Raw genomic sequence first — 23,015 nt, forward strand, 5'->3', positions numbered from 1 at the left:
GGGGGGGGGGGGGGGGGGGGGGGGGGGGGGGAGTTGTGTGTGTGGTGTGGTGTGTGTGTGTGTGTGTGTGTGTGGTGGGGGGGGGGGAAGTGGCACAACAGGAAAGCCTGGCCAGAAGGCCCTTCCCAGGCGGCTTCCTCGCCATAAAAAGCCAGACTCCAGCCGAGGTCCTGACCCCTTCCAAATATACATTCCCTTGCCCGCGGCCTGCCACTCCGGCCCAGGCCTCAGGCTGCGCGGTTTCCTCAGAGGCTGGCCCGCGCCCAGCGCCTCGCGTCACAGTGGCGGGGGTTAGGGGAGCCCCGGTTTCAGTTGCCTCCCCCAGTTCACCAACCCGCAAGCTCTAGCGCCTTGGGTCTTAGGCTTCCAAACGCCCGTTTCCGCGGTCACACTGGCGCATTAGCGAAGCCAGGGCCGCGACAAGGAGGGTGTTCTTAAAGACAGCTCTCCATCACCTCCTCAGCTCCCACCCGTGTTCGCGAGGTGGGGAGCGCAAGGCCGCGAACCCCGGGACAAGTGCGCGGGGCCGAGCCCACTGGGGTCTGGGCGGAGGAAGCTAAGCCGGCGCATGCGCACGCGCGCGGCGCAGTTCGGTCCCGCAGTCCGCCACCCCAGCAACCACCTTCCCCGAGTCCCCGCGGAAGCTTGGAGGTCCGGAGTTGAGCCGCGCGGGTGGTTGCAGAGCTAGTGAGCCGAGTACGCAGGCCAGCCTAGGCCTGAGCAACCGCCGTCTGGACCCTTTAGTACCTGGCATAGTGGGTGCGCTCAGAGACGGGCACATGGCCCTGAATTCAGAGATCAAAAGGGCAGCTGAGACGGGGCGTCCGCTGTGTGTGATCCCTGACCCTGGAGGAAGGGCGGGAGCTGGGGAGTAGGCGGTGGGGCTGGGGTCACGCTGCGGTCGTCGCCATTGCAGCAGAGAGAGACACTCTGGCTGAGGAAACGGGTGAGGGTGGGGGTGGGGCCATGCCGTCGTATTCGTAACGGAGGCCTTGGAAAGGTCTCTGGAGACAGAGCGCACTACGGGAGGGCCAGGCGGTGGTGAGGGTGAGCCCCAGGCGGCCGGCGGGAAGCACCTTGGGTCGGGCCTGGGGGGCGGCAGAGGCAACCTCACAGGCCGGGGAAAGCGACGTGACTAGAGACCCAGTGACAAGTAATAACCCTGATGGCACAGCCCCTGAAAATGTGCTCGACGCTTCGGGGTTTTCGCGGGGCAGAGAGAGAGGTTGGGAGGTCGCTGGGAGCCCTGGCCTGGGGCGTGCTTGGGGTAGGGCAGCAGCGCCCCCTGCGTCTCCCTGAAGAAATCAGGCCCAAGACCCGGTGAGCCCCAAAAGGAAGCCGTGGATGGTGGGAAAACCCCGACTGCGGAGGGTGGGCCAGCACCCAGAGCAGCTTTGTGTCGCAGTTGTCCCTCCCGTTTGTGAAGCTTCGCGGCACCATCAGTTATTAAAGCCCACGATTTTTGGAGAGGTGTAGGTGGGTGATGGGACATGTTGATCTGTTTGTAAGATACGCGCGCGCGGGCTCACGATCTTTTTGTAAAACCCGGGTGGGAGTTCTCCGCACTCCTTTCTCGCATACCATACACAGATCGATCGCGCAAGGCTGCGGCACAGGTTGTGAAAAATAGATGACGCGTGGGCTTGGATTTATGGGGATCCATGCTAAAACTGAGAGTACCCGGTTGAAATTCCCAAATACAAACAAGGTGCCTGGGACGCTTTCTTGGGGTTTAGAAAGTCATTTGTAAATGACTTTATTTGAAATGAAAATTTCCAGCTGGGAGCTTTAAGAACACAAGGCAAGTTTCATTTGCCAGCAGTCGACCAACCGGCGATCTGGGGTTCTATGGAATTTTGGTGGTTGGTGTTGGTAAGGCGATTAAAAACCAGGAGGAGCCTGATGCATTTTTGCACTGGTTTACTGGCGCACAATGGTAGACCTGAAATCCAGTTCCTGAGGAGCCATCTTGAGGGGAACTTTATCTTCCCTAGCATTTCAGCACTTCCGTTAAAGGTCCCACAGCCGGCACTGCACGCCTTCACCCCTAAACAGCTGGAGGGGTGTGTCAGGTTTATTTCTCGGGGCCTAGCTGCCTCCTAATTCCTTAAAGACAAAGGGCAGGTGACACAGCCCAGAAGACGGTCTGGCAGGCTGGTCTGATGGAAAGGGAGGGAGGTCCTGGGTGGCCCAGGTATCCATACATCTTGCTGTCATCTGGGGCACAAATGTGGGGTTTGACTGCTTGGGTATTATGTTTGAATGTACAGAAAGTTTGACTTTCTTAGTTTTCACTAAAAGATAAAAAATCAAGGTGGAAGATATTTTATCATAATTAATCTGAATAACCAAAGCTGGCAGAGCAGGAAAAAGGGGAGAAAAAGAAGTTCAGTGAAATTGAGTTGAGATTTAAGATGGAAGACACTTTTTAATAATTGTCTTGAAGGATGTCCAAGTGAAATTCAGAGCACAGAAAGAACAGAGATACTCAGGCAAATCTGTTCTCTTGTTCAGCCTTTAAACGGTGGGAGACCAGGAAGCCAAATGAGCCAACCCCCTCTCCCCAGTTAAAGATTCCGGAATACAGAGAAGATGCAACCAAAAATACTTTTGCATCCTTCAGAAACTGATGCTCCAGGCCATTCGAGAAGAATAATTTAACATTATAACTCTACATCAGTCCCATTAAACCCCTACCTAGAATCTCTCGTGATCCTTTTTAAGGAGCTTAGTACAGTTTGGGGATAACAAGCCTCAAAACACTGAAGTGCATAGGGCCACTGCAAGCATAGAATGGCCTCTGTGCCTGGGTGTGGGATGAGGTGAAGGTTCAGGGGGGTCACAGGAGAAGAGGAGAGGTGCCTGTCCATCAGGGTCAAGGCTAAGGGGAATGTGTGTTAGTATGTTTATTTGTGAGATTTGTAAGGGTATGTGTGTGGCTGTGTGTTGGTGATAGCAGGTTCGTGAATTGTGTTTTCAAGACTTTGTGAATGAATGTGTGTTTGTGAGACTGTTTTGTGTGACAGTGCGTGCGCTAGCGTGTTGTAGGTGTGTATCTGTATTTGTGTGCATGTGCCTGTTTAGATGTGTATATCTGGATGTGTGGCAATGTGTGTGACTCTGTACTTGTGAGTGCAAGTGTGCCCACCAGCCCTCTAAGTCCTGGAGCCCGGCCTTCCAGAGCCATCTGTTTCCAATTAGCAGCATCCCGATTGGGAGAAGGCCTGTCCTGGGGCAGCTTCTGAGAACCGGGTGGGCCACCTCAAGCCGCCCAAGTTCTGCTCCATCGAAGCTGAGGCTGCCCCTGGCCAGCATACTCTTGTAGCAACTCAGGCAGCCACACAAAGAGCCCTCTTTCCTGCCGCCAGCCGTTGGAGCCTGGGTCCTCCCCCAGATCATAAACCTGCCGGTGAAGACATTCACAAATAGTTCACCCGCATTCACACGAGCATGTGCAAAGGCTGGAATTCCATTCGCTATAAAGTTTTATTTTATTTTCCTTGGAGAGGGAGGGAGGGGGAAAAGAAGAGTCCTGACCTAATTTATTCTAGGGCAAAATATTGTATTTCATGCAGAAATATACACCTGTACACAAATCTTTGCCTGCTGCTTGTGGGTTCCATACATTTGTGTGTCCACCTGCCTTAGCCTGCCTTAATACACTTAGTACAGCCATGAGTTTATGGCTCAGGAGCACATGCCTGTGGTGAAGACTGGGCCTTCTAAATGATGCGCTCAGTGAAAAATGGATCCAGCGATCTTAGGCCCAGGTTAAACCTCTTTATTATAATTTTTAATTAACACTGATATAGTTCAACTGTACAATGTCTGACATATATTAAGCACTTCATATAAATTGGTTAAATGATTAAATCAAAATTAGATATTTTTAAAAGTGATCTAACACTGAGCAGTGGTTGGAAGTAAGTATTGTGTGAAAGATTCTAGACCACAAGGAAAGGCATGGGCTCAGAGACCTCTGGGTAACTCAGGGGCTTTGGCATGGAATGTTCCAACAATATTTACTTACCTTCAAGTTTCTTCTTCTGGCCCCCCTCTATTTCTCAAGACTTCTTTTGAGATGGTGGGAGCCCCGTGGGTTCTAATTATAGTCAGCAGAGACCGGAGGGGGTGTGAATGCCTCCTTTCTTCAGGAACTGGGTTTCCAGATCCGCTGGATAGAGTGGCTTATTGTCACCAAAAGGGGGAAAGAAATGTCCCAGGCAGGGACTTAGGAGAAGGCTCAGGCAAAAGGCAGGCTCAGGCGCAGCCGGGGTCTACCCGCAGGGGCTCTCTCAAAAGGGAGGGAGGCCTAAAGGAAGCTATTTCACTCCAAGGCAAAAATTTGGGTATTTTTGTTTGGGGGCTCTTATAGCTGCTTTTATACCTCGGGAAAAACACCGACATCGACTCTGCGAATGCTAGTTCATAGAAAGGCCATTTTTAATAAGAAAAGATGAAAACGATTTGAAAGCCCCACAATTTCAGTTGTCTAATGACATAATTTCAAGTACAGTGAACGTGTGATTAAAACATCTTGTTGATTTCACAAAACCATTCAGAAGAGGCCTCGACAAAAGGAAATTGGGCCGAACCCCGAAGTGCCACGTCCCGGCTGCTACAAACCTCTGCGGCCCGGGATCCTAACGGCGGGGACAAGGCGCAGTGGCCGCGAGGGTCAGCAGGGAACCCGCGGGATTCTCGCGCCCCTCCCGGGTTCACACCTGCGGCCCCGCACCAGCTGATTCCAAGCGGGGACCCACCACAGGCCGGCAGGGGCGGCGCGGGCGTCCGCGGCCGCGCTCAGGCGTTGGGGTTGTTTCTCATGAGCTCCACGTCGGCGTCCACCATCTCCCTCACCAGCTCCTGGGACCCGAGACACAGAGGGTGGGCGGTGAGGGAGGAGTTTCTGCCACTCTCTCCGGGTGACACCCCCACCCCCTGTGGCGCGCCCAGAGAGGCCTCCGCCACCCTCCCTCCACCCTACCCGCCTCCACCCGCCCCCTTTTCTAGCCCTCCAGGCCTGGGGCACCTCGGGCGCCAAGCGGGCTCGGAGCGCTGCTGCTCCGGGCGCCTCGCTGCCTCGCCGGGCGGGCCGCCCCTCCCGCTGGGCCCGCTTCGGCCCAGCCCGGCAGCGAGCGGGCCAGCGGAGTCCACCACCCGTAAAGAAAGGCACTTACATCAAAAGCGACCCGGGGTTTCCAGCTCAGCTTCTGTTTCGCTTTGGTGCAATCTCCTTGCAGAAAGTCCTGCGGCGGGGAGGGAAAGATAAAGCTGATGTGGGTCGGGGGCGGCCGGGGCCCGAGTCGCAGGGAGCCCCCCACCCTCCCGCTGCTGTCAGTGGGCGAACTCTTGAGGCACAGGTCTCCCCGTTTCCCTCTTTTCGGTCCCCGCCGGGCACGCTCAGTGCAGCTCCCCAGCCGTAAATCTTGCGAAGGTCGCGTTTAAGAATGCGCCGCACAGACCCGTGAGGATCGTGACAGCGGTGCCGTCCCCAGCTCACAGCCACCTCCTCCTGTCCACCCCTCCCCTCCGACGCGTCCCATGGACGCTTAATGACTTTTTTTTTTTTTTTTTTTTTTAAACATTAAGTTGTCAGGGACGCTACTGTGAGAACTGTTTCGAATTACTGCACTTCTCAGGCAAGGAGAGGAGTAAATGAGCAGGGCGGGCGGCCGGGGGCCCGACGCCGCTGCGCTCCGACTCTTCCCCAGGCTCCGCGGCGCGACGGTGCCGGCCCGCAGCGGGCAGGCGCGCAGGGCTGGCTGACCCGGCCCTCCGCGGCGGGGAGCTGGGTGCCCCCTAACGGAGCCCTGGCTAACTCTGGGCCCGCAGAGCAGTTCTTTCCGGGCTTGGCTTAGAGCTTCCCCGACCCGCGGGCGGTTCACAACTGCCTTCCAGCACACGCACAGGCGCATAAAACGAAACTGAAGCTTCACAAAGGGATCCTCGCCCTTTCTGTCCAGGGGCAAGATACACCGTATTTTCCATTCTGTTCTGTTCTATCCCCTTCCTTAGAAAATAGTGATCTCGGCCCACTTACTTCATTCACCTCAAGATCCACTAATCCGTTGCAACTAGCAGTTTGAAAATACGGCTCCAGAGAGCAAGCACCCTGCGGCTTCTTCAGCTCGGTAGCACTCAGTCTTCTGCCCAGTGTTCCCTAACTACTCTGATGGAAGATCAAGTTAATTTTTAAACGAACCTCCAGCTCCTGTTCAGGAAGCTCAAGCTGTCATTTGCTTGATCCTTGACTTTCTCATCCTATCTGACAGGGCCTTTGTCTATATGTATGTATGTATATGTATGTATGTATGTGTATATATATATATGTGTGTGTGTGTGTGTATAGCCAATGACTCAGGTAGAGTCTGCCCTGCTCAGCTGGGCAGGCATGGAACCGCTTTTAGGAGAGTTTCCATCCATTTCAGAGACTTCCTTAAGAAGGAAACTGTCTAAAAGAAAAGCTACAGGAGAACATTAATCCTGCACCTCAGCCCTCACTCACCCATTTCTTATTACAGGTCGCTGAAGACTGATTTAGAAGAAAATTGGGATGAGAATTTCAGGATGACTTGAAAAAAAGAAAGGGAGGGAGGAAAGGAGGGAGAGAGGGAGGAAGGAAAGAATAAAGGAAGGAAAAAAAGGAAAGACACATAACTTTGAAGCCGACCATTTGGGGGGGGGGGGTGAGATAAACATTTAGCTTTTCCCTGTAGGAATGTATTCATCAAATAGTACACAAGCTGAGTCCTTACAACGGAAGGATGTGAAGGCAGTAGGACAGCCAGCCCAAGTACCCCATCGAGAAGCTATTCTAGTTACACACCATATTAAGGAATGACCTAAAACCGGTGACATCGAGCGAAAGGAACAGATAATGAAACTACAACGAAGCCTGCCCCAGGGATTTTCTTCGGATTCCCTGAAAGGTGGCAGGCATATGGCATTTATGCTGGGAAAGGCCACCAGGGGCTGGGCAGGACCCGGGTGCCCACCTTCACTGCTAAGACTTCCATATCAAAGGGTGTCTGGGTGCTACTTCTGAAGGAACAGTAGTCCTGCCTTCTTCTCACTGTCACTTCCTGAGGTTCCAGTTACCCACGCTCAGCTGGGTTCGGAGCAGGCAACCAGTCAGAAGGTCAGCAGTAGTCTAACCCTATGCCTGCCTCACCCACCTCCCTCCCTCTCGTGACTAGGTATTTTGTCATCTCACATCACCACAAGAAAAAGGGTAAGTACAGTATAGTAAGGTATTTTGAGAGAGCGACACCAATTCACATAACTTTTATTATGGCATACGGTTATAATTGTTCCATTTTATTATTAGTCATTGTTGTTCATCTCTTATGTGCCCAATTTATGAATTAAACTTTATCACAGGCATGTAGTATAGGAAGAGACATAGTGTATATAGGGTTGGGTGCTATCCTAGTTTCAGACATCCACTGGAGGTGGGGCTTGGGATGGACCCACCTCGAATCGAGGGGGGCTCCTGTACTGTATGCTTGGAGTCATTCCCTAGGAGAGTACAGTCAATGGCCCTCATTCTCCATCATCCATCATTACTTTTTAGGCTTGAATAAATCAAACTCCCAAAGGCTTTGCATTTCACAATACACTGAAGTATTGATTTCCTCTCCAGGGTGTTAATAATAGTAAAACAAGTTATTTCTGCTGCTCCAAACAGTCCATATGCAGGTTCTTCAGGAAAAGTAGGATACAAAAATTAATAAGTAGCAATTAACTTTGCATGGAGCTGGATATAGAAGTGGAAAAACAAATTCATTTACTTCTCTTTCCTTTCCCTAAATAAAGTTGTATATACTTCCACAATACTTCTCTATTTTACTATAAGAGTCACACAGAGATACTCGTTCTTCTTCCCCGAAGAGCTGTGCAATGTGGCATCATGAAGCAACACAGCCCTCCCCCAATTCCATAGCAGTTGCACAGCTCAAAGAAACATGGTTATTGTTTAATCACACAACACTTGCTGTAAATCAACCAGCATTGCATAGGATGCAATTCATGGCTCTGAACTTACAGTTAGCAAAACCCTAAAACCCAGTTTGGCTTCAAGTGATCTCAGTAGGCTTGGGAAAGGGAGCTTTGTATTGTAATTATGTTTCCTGTATTTTTCTACAAGTAGCTCATAATATAAAAACAACTAGGGAACTACAATTAAGGAAAAAGAAAAATGGTTTTCAAAAGCTTCGAAACAGACCTTGCTACCATACACTGTAAAAGTATTTCATTGAAACCAGAGACGCACCCAGTTAAACTTCCCAATTTAGTTTTGAGCCCAACTCCTACATTCCAGTCTAGCAGCTTACTTTAACCTTCTGCCAAGGCTCTGTCTCCCTGAAATTTAATTAGACCAAGAGACCTTGTGAAGGAAAAGGATGAGGTTCCATCAAAACAAAGCAGCAGCTCTCTACGCCAGCTGCTACTGAGCTAACATCGAGACTAGTCCGTGTGCCTGTGCTCCAGTCAACTTCAAGGGAAAGATTAGGGACATCCCCGCTTATTTTACACTTTGCTTCTCCTGAAGGACTTTCTTACTTCTTTCTGTCGTGTCCTTTCGAGGAAAGAGACAGTAAATTGTTCAGGCTGCAGGGTTTGGGGACACAGGACCGACGAACTTCCAGGGTGGTGTGGGGAAAGTGTGGCACGGGAGTACACAGGACTCTGGAATGACAGCACGGACATAGGAACACTTCTTTAAATAAAGCTTCCGCCAGCATGAAGAGAAAAGGGACTGTGGAAGCTAGATTCTTACAAGGACATCAGGAATTAACTGCTCGGCTCACAGGACTGTGTGGAGCAATGGAGGGGGGCAGATAAGGTCACAATATAGTTTCCTTTTACATTTCACAAACCCTTTCCACTAGGGCGTGATCAGCTCCCGAGGACGAGAGAGAAGAATGATTCATCTATTTTGTTCTTTTCTTCTTTTTTTGACAGTTCAGTTCCTTCTTTATTTATAGGCTCGAAGTCATAGTGTGACAACAGGAGCAAGAACTGATTAAAGAGAAGATTTTATGTTAAGTTTCCAAAATGGACTTTGTGCACTGGGTGGTCTGGAACTTTTCTTTTAAAAAAGAGACAATAAAGCTCTGGGAAAAATTTAAAGCATTTCTATGTGAATATGACATTTCCTGAACTCTGGCTTCTGGTGTCTTCACTGTTTCCATTGCTATTCCTTAGGTGAGCTATACAGTTTCAACATGTGATTTATTATTGTCAAATTCAATTAGGTTTAGCTGAGCATTTTACAGCAGCAAAACAGCATGAGCAAAGAGAACGTGCATGTCCAGATGCCTGGAGCCCCCTTAATTTTTCTCGGACTCCCTGACTACCGTTGACTCGTCAGACCTTTCGGAGCTGTCCTCTGACAGTGGCTCTGTCTAGGCATAAACCCGACAGGCCCAATGCCAATGGTCCGAGTTGCAAACAGCAGCACGGTAGGAGGGCATGTTTTGCTGCAGCAATTTTTCAGGCTTTCCTGGCTTATGTTCTTGTTATAGTGAACTGATAAAGGGCCAGACCAAATCCTGGAAAAGTCATTAAGCCAGTTCCTGAGCCCACAGTAGTTAACATAAAATCCAGAAAAGTAGAGACCATGCTGTGCCATTATCTTCTACTATAACTATAGTTCCCTTTCCTCAAATCTCCTGGGTGCCTTTTTAAAAATCTTGATCAAGATAACAACACATCTTTAAATTACACTGCTTAGTTTTCTTTCCTCTCACTCCCCGCAATCTTTTTTTAATTTTGATCATTATTTAACACATTAAATGCCTTTAACACCCACCCATCTTCCCTAAAATCTCTGTGGGGAATGCTATTAAGTAGATTGATCACACAGGATAATTTTTCAAAGTTCACAGAGTCATGTTCTTTCTCTCCCCCTTTTCACTGTGGTTGCATTGGGAAAATTTTAATATTTATTTCAAATTATGTGTTGGATACCATGTTTCTCAACAGGTCAGCTGTAAGGTTTGCAAAGGACATCTGTTTAGGTGGAGAAACATTTTGAAAGTGTGAGCTTTTTTGGCAGGATGTTGTTAAATTTCTAATGTGCATATTGAAATAAACTGACTCTTGAGTGCTATAAATAAGGAGAAGATGTATGGACAGGGGATGTTAATAAGGAAAACTAAGACGGGTGAAAGCCCTGGTTAGACGTCTTCAAGAATTTAAAATATGGAAATGTGAGTAACACTGGGTATTCATTTCTTTCCTTCTACTTTTCAAAAAAAAAAAAAAAAAAAAAAAGCAAAATTGAGGAATAGCTCAGGTTCCAAGGGAATAAAAGAATGAAACAAATTTGGTTCTTGATCTAACTTTATGCTAATGTGGAGTGAGCAGGAAAACTTTACTCTTGGGGGAAAGGCTTCTTTTTAGAAAGAAATACTAAAAGCAAAACAAAACAAAACAAACTTCAGTAAAATGGAAAAAGCTTTAAAGTTGCACAGAATATCCCAGTTAAGATTCAAGACGAGCAGCTGGGAGTCGGTAAGAATGGGGGGAAAAAAAGAAACCAAAGAGTTCCCCCAGAAAGTTCGCAATATAGTATGTCTCTTACCAGGCAGTTTAAACTCTTACGTGCTCACAAATATATCATTTGATTGAAACCCTTCCGGACAGGGAATGAATCTCGCAGCAGTAAGAAAGGCAACGGCCTTAATAACGGTAACAAACGTTTCCCCCTCTCTTCCCTTTTACTGCTGTATATCAGCACAAATTGAAGTTGAAGCCAGGCCTCTCCTTTAATGACAAGGGGTGATAAGAGACAAGAAGAAAACAGCAGGCTGTCTCGTCTGCTCAGGAAGCTGGACTCAGTGGGACTGTCCATCAGCAGGGGCTGACAGAATGCCGTCAGACCCCAAACAATGCTCGGGCTCAACCTCAGGGAAATTGAGTCAGTCAGCACCGGCTCCGACAGGCGTACTGACAGTAGAGATAAAGTGGCAAAGGGAGCAAAACAGTGTGAGCAGGCCCTGCATTGTGTCCCTGTCCTCAGTTACCCGGGTGGAGGCTGCTGGGAGGCACTTGGCACAGGGTGACACATATGTACCCTAGACTGAAAGCCTGGCAGAGCCCTCACATCATCACCGCTGTCACCCCCACTGGTGGCCTGGCATGTGAGCCCTGCCTGTTACTTAGGGCTCAGGCTGTATACTTCAGTGACCTCCTGCTTGGTGCCTGAGGGCATCTCTAGGATCCTGTGACCCCTCATTGATCCCATTTTTCTGGGTTGGGGGCCACTTAGTTTCAATGGATAGCATTTGTCATTCGGAATCAGGAGCTATCAGGAGCTACTAAACAAGGGAAAGAAATAGATCTGTCCATGGGTATGTCCCAGACACTACTGGAAAAGCGTACCGAGCATGGCAGAGCTCTCGTGGAAAGTAAATGAGAACATTGTCTCCCTTTGGTGTCCACTTGTATGTCAGTACGGCCTAAGGTGGTAAAAGAAAGTATTCACTGTATTAAGGGAGAATCCAACTAATGGCATTCATAGTGCAGCCGACATATAGACACGTCTTTTCTACGTGTACTCTAAAAATATGGTTAGCATAAAAAGAGAAATGTCATTAGGCAAAAAGGGTTCTAGAAGACACACTGACAACACAATCGTGTGCAGGAAATACAGGACTTAAACACACCAATTTCCTTTTAAATAGTTTTAAAAAATGCTGTGGAGGAAGTCCCTTAAGGCAGACATGCTTGAGACATGTAGAGACGAGGACAGTGGTCCTCTGTCCTTCATGGAACAGACACACAGCTCCATACAGTTCATGCCACGCTGAGGCCAAGCTTCTCCTGCCGCAGGAGGGGAGCAGGGTGCCCTTTCAGCACGGTCCCAACGACTGTCTGGCCATCTGCACCCTCCGGCACCGGGGGCCTGTGCGGCCTGTCCTGTTCCATCAGGCTTTGAGTGAGCTGAGCAAAGGAAAGCATTTTTTAGAAGCTGTGCCTTATAGCTGTGGGGGAGCTGTCTACTCATGAGTCGGTTGCTTTAAATAAAGCCAGCGGTACGATTTGGGGAATGCAGTCTTGCCTCACACACATTGATGAGGCCCTATGGCTTTTTGTATCTCTTCTGCACCTATACTTGTAATCTCAGAGTTAATTTTTGCTGTTGCTGTTAGCTTTATGTCTTGATCCCCAGTGCTTACAGGAGTATCAAGCTAGGGAAAGCTAGATTAAGTACTGTAACTGGAGCCCTCTTGGTTCTGATTTCTTCACTGATCTTCACTCTAAGCAGCTGATGGGGGTGGGGTGGGGGGGGGGGCTGACTCACAGTTGTGATGCAGAGCCGCTTAATGAAAGGGAGATAAGATTGTTAGTGACCTCAGCATTCCAGGCTTCAAAGCCAGCACCATCTTCGCTGGAAATTACTGGTTGCTCTTAATAACTGGATCTTGGGTGTGAAGATTTACCCATGCTGGTAGGAGGTGACACAAACCCCGAGGAAAGGAGATAAAGCACCTTTAAGCGGACCGATTAAAGACTGTGGTGACCTAATTGGCAAGTGGCACTCTGGAGCACGAGAAGCAGGCGGCCTTGCTTTTGCCATTTAGTACTTTTTACCCTCAAAGCACTTTACACACATCAGCTAATTAAATCTCCAGACAATCACATTCAAAATGCAACTCAAGAGATCCTATATCTGTTTCAGGTGGCTGTTTGCTAGCGATGAAAGCACCATACCAAGTATCAGTGGGGATTAAAGCCCAGCTCTGTCCCACAGCTTATCTTCAGCCTGCCTGTGGCTAGGAGACACCTTGCCACTCGAGGAAGGCCGACTAGGGCCACAGGAGACCCCTGATAGCACCAGGGGAAGGTGATTTTCCATCAGCTTGTTGCCTTTTAGTGTAATAGGAAATACGCCCCACCCCATAGAAAGGGCTCTGCCTTCCCTCTGAATAATAGTGCCAAAGAATATGGCCAGTAATACGAATGCCTCCATAATATAGATTTTTTTCCTTTGGGGTTTTTCTCAATTTATATTGTACCACACACCACTCACATTCAAGAAACTCCCTTCAGTAATCTTTCCTTCCCTCTTTCAATTCATCCATCCATCCATCCATTCATCCTTCTCCCAACCAAAATAAAAATTATATGACAGAGTCATTCAAATGTACACCCCTAGATTCCTTCCAACAGTCATTCCCTCAGTAACTTGTTAAGAAACTCTAGGACTAACCAGGCAGCTCACTTACATCCAAATTCTTGTTTTTCCCTTGTTTCTCTGAGGACTTTCATATTTGAGGAGAAATTAAGACAACTACGAGGACCTTTGTTAGTAAGGGTTTTGAGAGACATCAGGGGAAAAAAGTGTATTAAGACAGATATTTTATTTACCCTTCTATGATTTTTATCTATCCATTTGTTTGGTTTCCTATTATCATGGTTAGTAGAGAGCTTACTAGGCTGCTGCATATGTAACCTGGTAGTCTTTCTTATGTATAAGAGGAACAGAATCCTGTATCTGAACATGTGTATAGAGACATTTAAACAAATAACTTGATTTAATGTCACAAAGCCATCTAGTGGTAGGGTTCTGGACAAAAAGCCAGGATTTCTGATTCTTAGTCCAGCACTCACAATGCTCAGTAGGACAAACTCTCCCTAAAAGTACCATGAGCAATATACTTTATGCTGCATTAATTGAGTGGCACAAAGGTCTCTAAAGAATAAATACTGTATCAACATATGGAAATATCAACCTACTCCAGAGCTAGATGAAAGAGATGAATGGAGAAGAGTCGATACAGTATGATTCAATGCGTATGACATTCCGGTATCAGCATGCTAATCGATGGTGATAGATATTAGATAGTGGTTACAGGGGAAAGAGGAGCAACAGGGAAGGTGTGGGAAGAAACTCGTGGGTGATCTTCTCTGTATGATAGGAGCAGAGCAAACATGAGTGCATCTATTTGTCAAAGTGGACCAAAATATATAGTGAAGTGCATGTCACTGTATATAACTTAGGTCTCATGAACAAAGGATTCTTTGGCAGCACCACCAACACAGAGATATCAAGGGACAGAACCTGGCTTGGTATCATGGCTTAACCCCATAGCTGTGTGACCTTGGAGGGCAAGTTTCTCAGTGTTTCTGAGCCTCAGATTTTAAACCAGGTGTAAAATAGGGAAAGCATCACCTATCTTGAAGGATTGTGAGAATTCAAGATGACATATGGAATGTAGCTAGTACTATTTCTAATTTATTTAATGCTGTTAGGGCTAATATTGTTGCTTTTATCACTAAGGTATAGGGAAAGCTATCCTTTTAATTTCTTATAGTAATATCATGGATGAAAATGTAATCTTTTTAAGAAAGATTTGATTAAGGGCGCCTGGGTGGCTCAGTGGGTTAAAACCTCTGCCTTCGGCTAATGTCATGATCCTAGGGTCCTGGGATCAGGCCCCGAATCGGGAATCTCTGCTCAGCAGGGAGCCTGCTTCCCTTCTTCTCTCTCTGCCTGCCTCTCTGCCTGCTTGTGATCTCTGTCTGTCAAATAAATAAATAAAATCTTTTAAAAAAATCTGATTAATTAATTAAGAGCACATTGGGGGAGGGGCAGAGGGAGAAGGACAGAGAATCTCAAGCAGCCCCTGTGCTGTGTAGAGGCGAAAGCAGCGTTCAATCTCATGACTCTGAGCCAAAATCAAGAGTCTGATGTTCAACTGACTGATCTACCCAGGCGGCTCAAAAATGTAATTTTTTCGGGGCACCTGGGTGGCTCAGTGGGTTAAGCCTCTGCCTTCGGCTCAGGTCATGATCCCAGGGTCCTGGGATCGAGCCCCGCATCGGGCTCTCTGCGCTGCAGGGAGCCTACTTCCTCCTCTCTCTCTGCCTACTTGTGATCTCTGTCAGATAAAAAATGTAATTTTTTCAAGTGGGTTGTCTTATAGTGTTTCTTTCATGCTTTCATGTTACTTCAACCTTGCATGTAATCCGACTTCTATTTTTAGATCATTTTTTGAATAATTGTAACCAGAGTATGCAGGATTTTGTATTCTACTTTTCCCTAATTATTATAAATGTTTCATATGCTCTTGATTGTTTCTTGCCAAATGTTTACAGTATTAGAGCTGGGACGTAGCTGTGGACAAGACAAGGCCCTTGCCATGAGCTTATGTTCCAGTCAGGGTAGACAGTCCAGAGTACAGGAGATGTGAGTAAGACCATGTCCGCTACTGAGAGTGTTCGACGAAGACTGAAGAGGAAGCCAGCTGGATAAAGAGTGGGAAGGCTGGCTGGAGAAGGCCTTCCCAAATAGGTGACATGTGATCCAAGATTTGAATGACAAGAAAAAGCCAGTCCCATTAAGTCCTGAGGTAGGTGGGTCTCCCGGGGACACCACAGGTACATGGACGGTAGGGAGCAACACCCCTGGTCTGAGGGGCAGAGAGAAGGCCACTGAGTCTGGACAAATTGAATGAAGGGAATCAGAGCCCAAAAAGAAGTTGGAGAGGTAAAAAAAAAAAAAAAAAAAGGCCAGACCATGCCTGACCTGCTGGGTAATTCCTCCCATGGGGCCCAGGCCTCTCCCAGCAAAGCCATGTTTTTGCAAGACTTGACTCTCTAGTATCTGCATCTGGTCGACCACAATCATATAGCTGGCTAACTCAACTAGTTCAGAAGTCTGATTTTCAGATGCCAATGTAATTTTTCCAAGTGAGCTTGGGACATTTAGCTAAATGTTTAAAAGGGTGGCTAAGGGACTTTTGCCGGGCATGCTCCAACCCCTTTCCCTCCCTAACAGAGCCGCCACTCTTTAATGTGTTTGTGCCACCCAGCCTAGAAACATCTGGCCACTCTTGAAGGGATTAGGTCCAGGCTACTGCAGTCAGGAGTCAGGACTCTGCCCAGCTGGCCCTGTAGGACACAGGGCCCAGGGGACTTCCCGGGGCCAGAGGGCAGGAGCCTGGCCTCCTGTGCGGTAGAAGGGCCAGACCTCTTCTGGCCGAAGGAGGACACGTTTGAGCTCCGGAGGGCGGCGAAGATGGTGCCCCACCCTTCACTTCCTCCTGTGTGAGCAGAATCCTGGTCAGACTGAAACTGTCCCTACCAATTCCCCTTTTTGGAAGGCACCTTCTTTTTCTCCACTCGTTCTCAAGAGAATGGGACACAGCACTGAAACATGCTGGAATTTTCAATTTTTTACCAAAGTCTAAGTACATAAAGGTTCACTCATCTACGTAGAAAGAACTTGGCTTTGCTTTAAAATGCTTAGTCCTGGGGCACCTGGGTGGCTCAGTCTTTAAGTGCCTTAAGTCATGATCCCACGGTCCTGGGATCCAGACCTACATAGGCTCCCCGCTTGGCGGGAAGCCTGCTTCTCCCTCTCCCACTTCCCCTGCTTGTGTTCCCTCTCTTGCTGTGTCTCTCTGTGTCAAATAATAAATAAAATCTTGAAAAAAATAAATAAAATGCATAGTCCTTTATCAGCCAGCTACGCACAATACAGATTTGGATTGTGTTCTGAGCCACTAGAGGCCTCAGGCCCTAGGGGCACATGCCCTATTGGATGTTTTTACAGGCTCCAGGCTAGGCCGGAGCTGGGCTGCCTCAGGAGGAGAGGCCGCGAGAGAGGGGAGCATGTGAGGCGAGCAGAGAGAAGACTCACCGAAGGACTGGATTTGGAGGAAAGAGGATTTATAGGGAACTCCTAGGATTTTGGCTTGAATGGGGACCTTTCCATCGCTTTCAAAGACATTATATGAATTTACAAATGCTACCAGCAAAGTATGAGTGTAACTTTTTATCACAACACCAGCATTAGATTTTATCTCCTTTTGAAGAAAGCCCTCATTTTCGTGATTATGAAACAGAGACTCTTTGAAAAGATTACTTTTGTAAAATTACCTGTGTTCTCTTATATCATTCCATGGAACACACTGTCTTGTTTTGGATCTTGATTTGATGCCAAAGCCTCTCAGCTGAGGAAGTCTGGTTAACTCGGAGAAAGGAGCTCGGTTTCCACAGGCCCCAGCTGTGTTCGTGTGAAAGGAAGGAGAGGGAAGGCAGCTCACCTTCTTCCATGACCCCTAGCTAGGGCCTAGCTTCAGCTGTGCCTTAGGATGTGTAAGGAAAGGGTTAAGCCACCCTGTGTCCACTAGGCCCCACCGACATGGTCCGCTTTTAATCTGTGGCTTGTGGCAGGAGGAAGTCCGAGAGGTGGCCTTTCACATGACATCATAAAAGCCTGATTTATCGCCAGCCACCAAACATCTAGAAAATCATAACATCCTTTCAGGAAAATGCAGTGGAAAATAATCAGGTTGACTTTGATGAAAGCTTTGGTGGGGGCTCCAAGTGTGACATTCTGCACAGTAACCCTTGGCAGGTGCCCTGTTTGCAGTCTGAGCAGCCTTCATGACAAAGCCCCGCGTCTGAGCTGCATGGCTGCCCACAGCGGAGCAGGGCTTTCATGTCCACAGATAAAACGAGAGTTTGGTTCGCACTCTGCCAGCTTGCCTAAAATAACACCAGAGTGTATGTGAAAATGCTCTGGGAATAACAGCTCTATCCAGATGTGAGGAATTCTCGGTTATGGAAATATCAAGATCCTACTCTTTTACCAAACCTGCAGCCATGGTAGCAATGTCAAATGCTGCTGCTTCCTCTGCTGCTTCTGTTGACTTGCTCTTCTCCCCTTTCCTAAGACCACCTTCAGGACACAACTCTGCAGTCAGAACTTTTTCCTATGTAGTATTTCCAGAGCAGTGTCCCCTGTGGTGTCATTCTTAATATCTAAGGGAGCTAATAAGTGATGATAGAGATGACACACTCCAAAATCAAGGGGTGAATTCCTCAGACCACAAGAAATTGTTCCCAGGAATGTTTACATCTCTGTGCTGTTTCTCCTGCTCAGTAAGTTGACAAAAGCACCAAGCAGGAACCTCATTTTCTTTGGTGTGCATGATGTACTCTGCAAATAAACATAGGAAAGAGGGACAAAGATAGAGTACTGGATGGTTCTAGAATTCTGGCCACATCAAGTCTATAAAAGCTCACTGGCATAGAAGGTAGGCCTATCTTTGCAGATTGACATCAACACAGAAGGTCCTGGGATTCCTGAGCCTTGGGGAAGAGAGGTGTTCTAAAGATTGGGCTAGGACTGACAAGGGCCTAGTCAGGGTTGAAAGTCTGGCAAAAATGAAGACTGGGACACAGTTCAAAGTTATGTTCACTTTGTTTTACTGCGACACCTCAATTGTGTTGTACGGAGACTTCATAGGATCAAAGACTCAACATCATTACGCAGAGCCCCATGAAGGTTCCCAGAAGGTTGGTGCTTGGTGGAGGGAGGAGCCCCCAGTTTGGAGGAGCTCAGAGCCCGCGCCCCCACACTATCCACCTGAGAATGGGCTTCCTACTGCTGCATCACCCGGCCCTCACCGCCACCACTGTCAATTCCTTCAGTTTGATTTCTGAACTGGAAAGGCCTGCCCAAACCTGATTGTCCCAGGATTTTGTATAGGAACCAGGATGATGTGGGAGCTAGCACAGGGGTGAGGCCTAGCTCTGGTCCGGTCACCTGAGTTCTTTCACTTGAGCTTTCCTCATCTGTCAATGAGGGAAGGGAGGGACTGGAAGAATTTTCAAGGTCCCTTCTAAGGCCCTGCTTGCTACTGGGCTAGCATAGCTGGTGCCTGCACAGGGCTGCGTTCCTTACATCAACCTTTAGGGATCCTGTGTGGCATCTCCTTGCCTAACGACGGCTCATTGTCTCGCAGAGGCTGCAGCAGAAGCAGTGGCTCTCGAGTTCTGCTCTAGCAGGCCTTGGTCTGGCTTAACCTCAGCACGGTTCCAGGTATAGCCAGGCAGTGGGGGAGCTGGTGACTCAGTGCACAGTCAGATGGCAGAGGCCTCTGCAGCCCAGTTGCACCTCTGCCCACGGATGCTGTGCCCACAGAGCTGGAAGGCTCCACGCAGAGGGTACTGGTTCAGAGGCAAGTGACCCGAGGAGGGAGGCAGGATTTTGGGTAATGGTGTGCTGCACCCGAGGCCCAGAGGGAACTAGGGCTTCAAACACTCCCCAGATAAGCATCCCTGGACATTTGGGGAGCCTCCTACAGAGCCTGCCAGACTGAGTGTTTCAGCTCTCTTGTGGCTGTAAAACACATACTGGCAGTATCTTATTGCCCAGAGCCGTGCGTGTCACTGCGGCGCTCGCACAGTAAATAAATACGGTGAAAGTGGGGGATATACTTCCCACCGATGAAGCTCATCACCAGATGGCCTGCCGTATGGAGTGCCACCAGGTCAGGAAGCCTCTGCTCAGGGGGCTCCTACGTGAGGTGCCCTCTTCAGTGGGTCGGGGGCTGCCCCCACTCCCCAGCCCTGGCCCTTCGGGACTCAGCTGTGGAGGGCCTCTGGCTGCTGTTCACTCAGAATGGCTCTGTGCCCATGACTAGCTTTGGGGTGGGAGACTTGGGGAGATCTCTGAGCCGGCAGTAAAAGCATCTGTTTATTGGGCCCCTTGTCTGAGCTATGCACCAAGAAGCACTTTACATACCTCACACTGTTAAACCTTCTAGCAGTCCTGTGTGCCCCACAAGGGAAGGGAGGCTCTGGCAGGCGAAATGACGTGCCCAGTGTCCATTCATGGTAGAGCCTGGATCCAAAGCCCAGTCTCTCAGACTCCAGCCCAGGTAATTAGCCCATTTCTCTAAACTCCCTCCCTTCTTCTCCATTTAGTAAGTGGGCTGACAGCTGATGTGTACAACAATCTGTCAAGTCATGCATTCCCATCGAGCAGATGCCCTTGATGGGGACAAAGTCCCACCCTGGAGAACTTGTTGAAGACATAACAGAAGGGGACTATCCTTGCCCTCCATCGAGGTCCAGAAATACTGAAACTGCTGGTTAGACTGCCTGTGTAGGTTGTACAAAGAGCAGGTAACAGAAGTGGAAACCCAAGTCAGAACAAAAAGGGGGCATACCAGCAGATACCACTTTGCCATAAGCACATGGCTCTCAATGGCACCCTGTGAAGGAGTTTAATGCAGCCGTGGAGTTTACAGCAAAAGTGAATTCATTGTTCTTCTTCAGTGGGGGGTGGTGGTGGAAGGTTTTATAAGAGGGTTGAAGATAAAGTATTCTGTTTTGGTTCCTATGGTTAATGTCATCTAGAAAACACAACTCTCAGCTAATTAAGCACCATAAGGAATGGTCATGATCATGGACTTTGTAAGCAGCTGAAACATAGACCAGAGGGCAATTTGCCTGTGGAAGGATTCTTTTCAATCTGTCCCCCCCTGCCCCCCTGCCACTACTGGGCTGTGAGATTCTCATAGACGTTCCTCAGCAGAACCAGGCTTTGGGGTGGAATCTTCTAGGTACTGTTGGCTTTCTAGGACCACAAGCAACAGTAAGGGACACCTGACATGGGAGTTCTGTGAGTTTGGGAAACTTCCAAATGGACTTTGCTCAGATCTGGCCCCCTCGGAATACCCTTTTCTAAAAAAAGACTTCAACTCATAGAATTCACAAGAGTTGTCTGGTCTTACTTATGCCACCACCATGACCGTGACTAACAGAAATACAACTAGTCCTCAGGGTGCATACCTTTTCTGTTTCAGGGTCTGGGTAGTGAAAGAGATCGCTACTGGAGTGGGTCTGGAGAACACGTGTATCTAAAGACTTTATCCAGATGGACTTAGTTCTGGAGTTTGGACAGTGAGAGCTCAGAAAGAGGGAGATGTCTAATTATCACCATCATGATGATAGTAACAACAGTAATATTTATCACAAAACAATAGCTGTGTAGTGCTTTACTATTTGAAAAGCATATTTTGGCCTATTTTTTTTTTTTTTTTACATAATTCTGGCAACATTCAGCCATCCACACACTCAGTAGCCATAATCACCTGGCCTTTGAGTGGCTCAAGATCCTGTAGTAAGAGACTAGCGAATTCGTGGCGTATCATCTGGTTCGTGCCACAGCACAGAGTGGGCCAGAGCATGTGAACAGAGGGGAAGCCACATGAGTACAGAGAGGAGGCACAGGGTTGAGACCTGAAGAGGGACAAGAAAGGGGAGGAGAATGAGCATTGTGGTGGCCTTAAATGTGCCCTGGGGTAAGCCTGTCCCTGAGGCACCTGCATAAATCAGTAATGGGAGGACTCGTCTTAACATGGTCCCTTTGGAACCAGGAAGAGCTACCCTCACAAAGGGCCAGAAGAAGGGACCGCAGCCCTTCAGGGACCAAGGCTCTCAGAGATCTTTTCAGAGTAAATGCTCCCTGAGCTGGATCGTGAACCATGAGTGGGACGGAGGACAGCAAAGGGCAAAGGTAAAGACAGTGTAGGTGTCAGATCAGGAGCTGAAGCGCACAAGGGGGTTACAGAACCTTCTGTGACTTGCAGGTTGGGATGGCTGGGGCAGCGTGGTGTGGAATTCCCCCCTCGTGCTGGCTGTGGACCCCAGGTTCACAGTCGGGAGGGCTAGTTTAGCATGACGGGCAGAGCTGGGCCTCAGCGGAATACCAGTACTGACTGTCACTCACTCCCCAAGCCTCAGTTTTATAATTTTAAACCTGTTACATTCTATCTGCATGTAATAAAGATCGGAGATACCGCAAATGCTTAGAACAGTGCCTGATGCTGGGCGGGCTCTCCACAAATGGCGACTACTGTCAGTGTGTAACACGAAGGCTCCATCGGGGCCTAGGGCGTCTAGCAGATGCCTTGGAGGCCACGCCAGGCCTTGGAGCTGGTTCTCCAAAGTGGCTGCCCGGCACTCCGCCGCCGACACCTCATCAGACTGTTAGTTCCCCATAGCCTGTCATTGTCTTGCTTGTCCTCATTTATTTAAACCGTACCCCTGTGAAAACACATGGGACTTGGGGGCAGAGAGACTTAGGCTGACAACCCAGATTCATCAGTCCAAGTGGGGGAAGCAGCTCAAGCTAGGGCCCTGTGGTGATAGGAGCTGGCTGGTCAGAAACCCCCGAGGTGGGGTGAGGTAAGCTGTTACATGTGGCAATGAATCCAGGATGTAAGGATCGATAACTTTGTCAAAAAGATCCCTGGATATATTTCTTCATCTGGGTACTCATCAGACCCTCTGCCTAGGGGTGGCTTCAGGGATCCACTTGGGGAACCTGTTGACCACCGAGGGGCTGGTGATCAGATTGGAGCCATTTTGGGGCATCTGGGGAAAGGGATGGAGGCCAGAGCAGCACACACAGACTCTGTGAGGAGTTCCAAAGCCCAGAGCCCAAGAGGAATCCCTCGCTCACTCGGGTCCTCTTCTACATGTAGGCACCCTGGAGTTTCTGGAAGAGTAGAGTGAGACCCAATACTGTAAGATTCTGTGGGATAACCTAAGTCACTGTCACCAAGTTAGCAAAAATAAATGGAGGCCAATTAATAGCACACAGATGGTGCCGCAGGGTTATGGAACAGAGGAGGTCTTTTAGGAGAGAAGATTTACCTTCTCCCTCTCAGAGGAGGGAGACACTTCCCCCATGGTCAGGGCAGCTCACAGCCGTGCCTGACTCGAGCCTGTGGCAGAACCTGAACGGCCACTTTGATCTTTATCGGGTGACTCAGTGCTTCTTGCACCACCATCCCTCTGACTGGAGCCCTGGCAAGGGCGCAGTATGCAAAGGAGGCACAGAGGGGAGAGGAGGAACAGACGCATTAGCCATCCTGGCAGATGAGCTCAGGTCTGAAGACTCAGAGCATCACGCTTCGGGGGCCTGGTGCTCCCAGCTCATTTCTCCCGAATGGTTTCTCTCTCTGCTACACTCTTCTCTCTCCTTTCCTTCTCAAGGAGCCACTTACAGTAGAGGCTTTTCAATATTGGCCAACCTTCTGTTTAATACTGTATATATGTCATGGGGGCTCCTTGTACTTCTCTGGCTTACCCTCATGGAGGGGAACTAGAAAAGCTCCTAGCAACTCAACACATCTTTTCCCCCAAAATGATGCAAGACACCTTAGAAAGTTCCTTAGCACCCAAAAGAAGGCCCT

At 48.7% G+C, this 23,015-nt stretch overlaps 1 protein-coding gene across 2 annotated transcripts in view; it reads right to left on the bottom strand.

The window, feature by feature from the left end:
• Window positions 1–4,419: 4,419 nt before the first annotated feature.
• GMDS (GDP-mannose 4,6-dehydratase) overlaps window positions 4,420–23,015 on the bottom strand; it is a 617,806-nt gene continuing 599,210 nt past the window's right edge. The window contains exons 10-11 of one of the 2 annotated variants that reach the window (XM_059399334.1): window positions 5,181–5,249; window positions 4,420–4,866 (exon numbers count right to left, since the gene is read on the bottom strand). In XM_059399334.1, coding sequence (XP_059255317.1) covers window positions 4,804–4,866; window positions 5,181–5,249 — 132 coding nt within the window. In that variant the 3' untranslated portion in view covers window positions 4,420–4,803. Of the gene's footprint in view, window positions 4,867–5,180; window positions 5,250–8,517; window positions 8,692–23,015 lie in introns of those variants that run through there. The other variant, XM_059399333.1, reaches the window with a different exon arrangement.

This window comes from Mustela nigripes, chromosome 5 (assembly GCF_022355385.1).
Source record: "Mustela nigripes isolate SB6536 chromosome 5, MUSNIG.SB6536, whole genome shotgun sequence".
NCBI lineage: Eukaryota > Metazoa > Chordata > Mammalia > Carnivora > Mustelidae > Mustela > Mustela nigripes.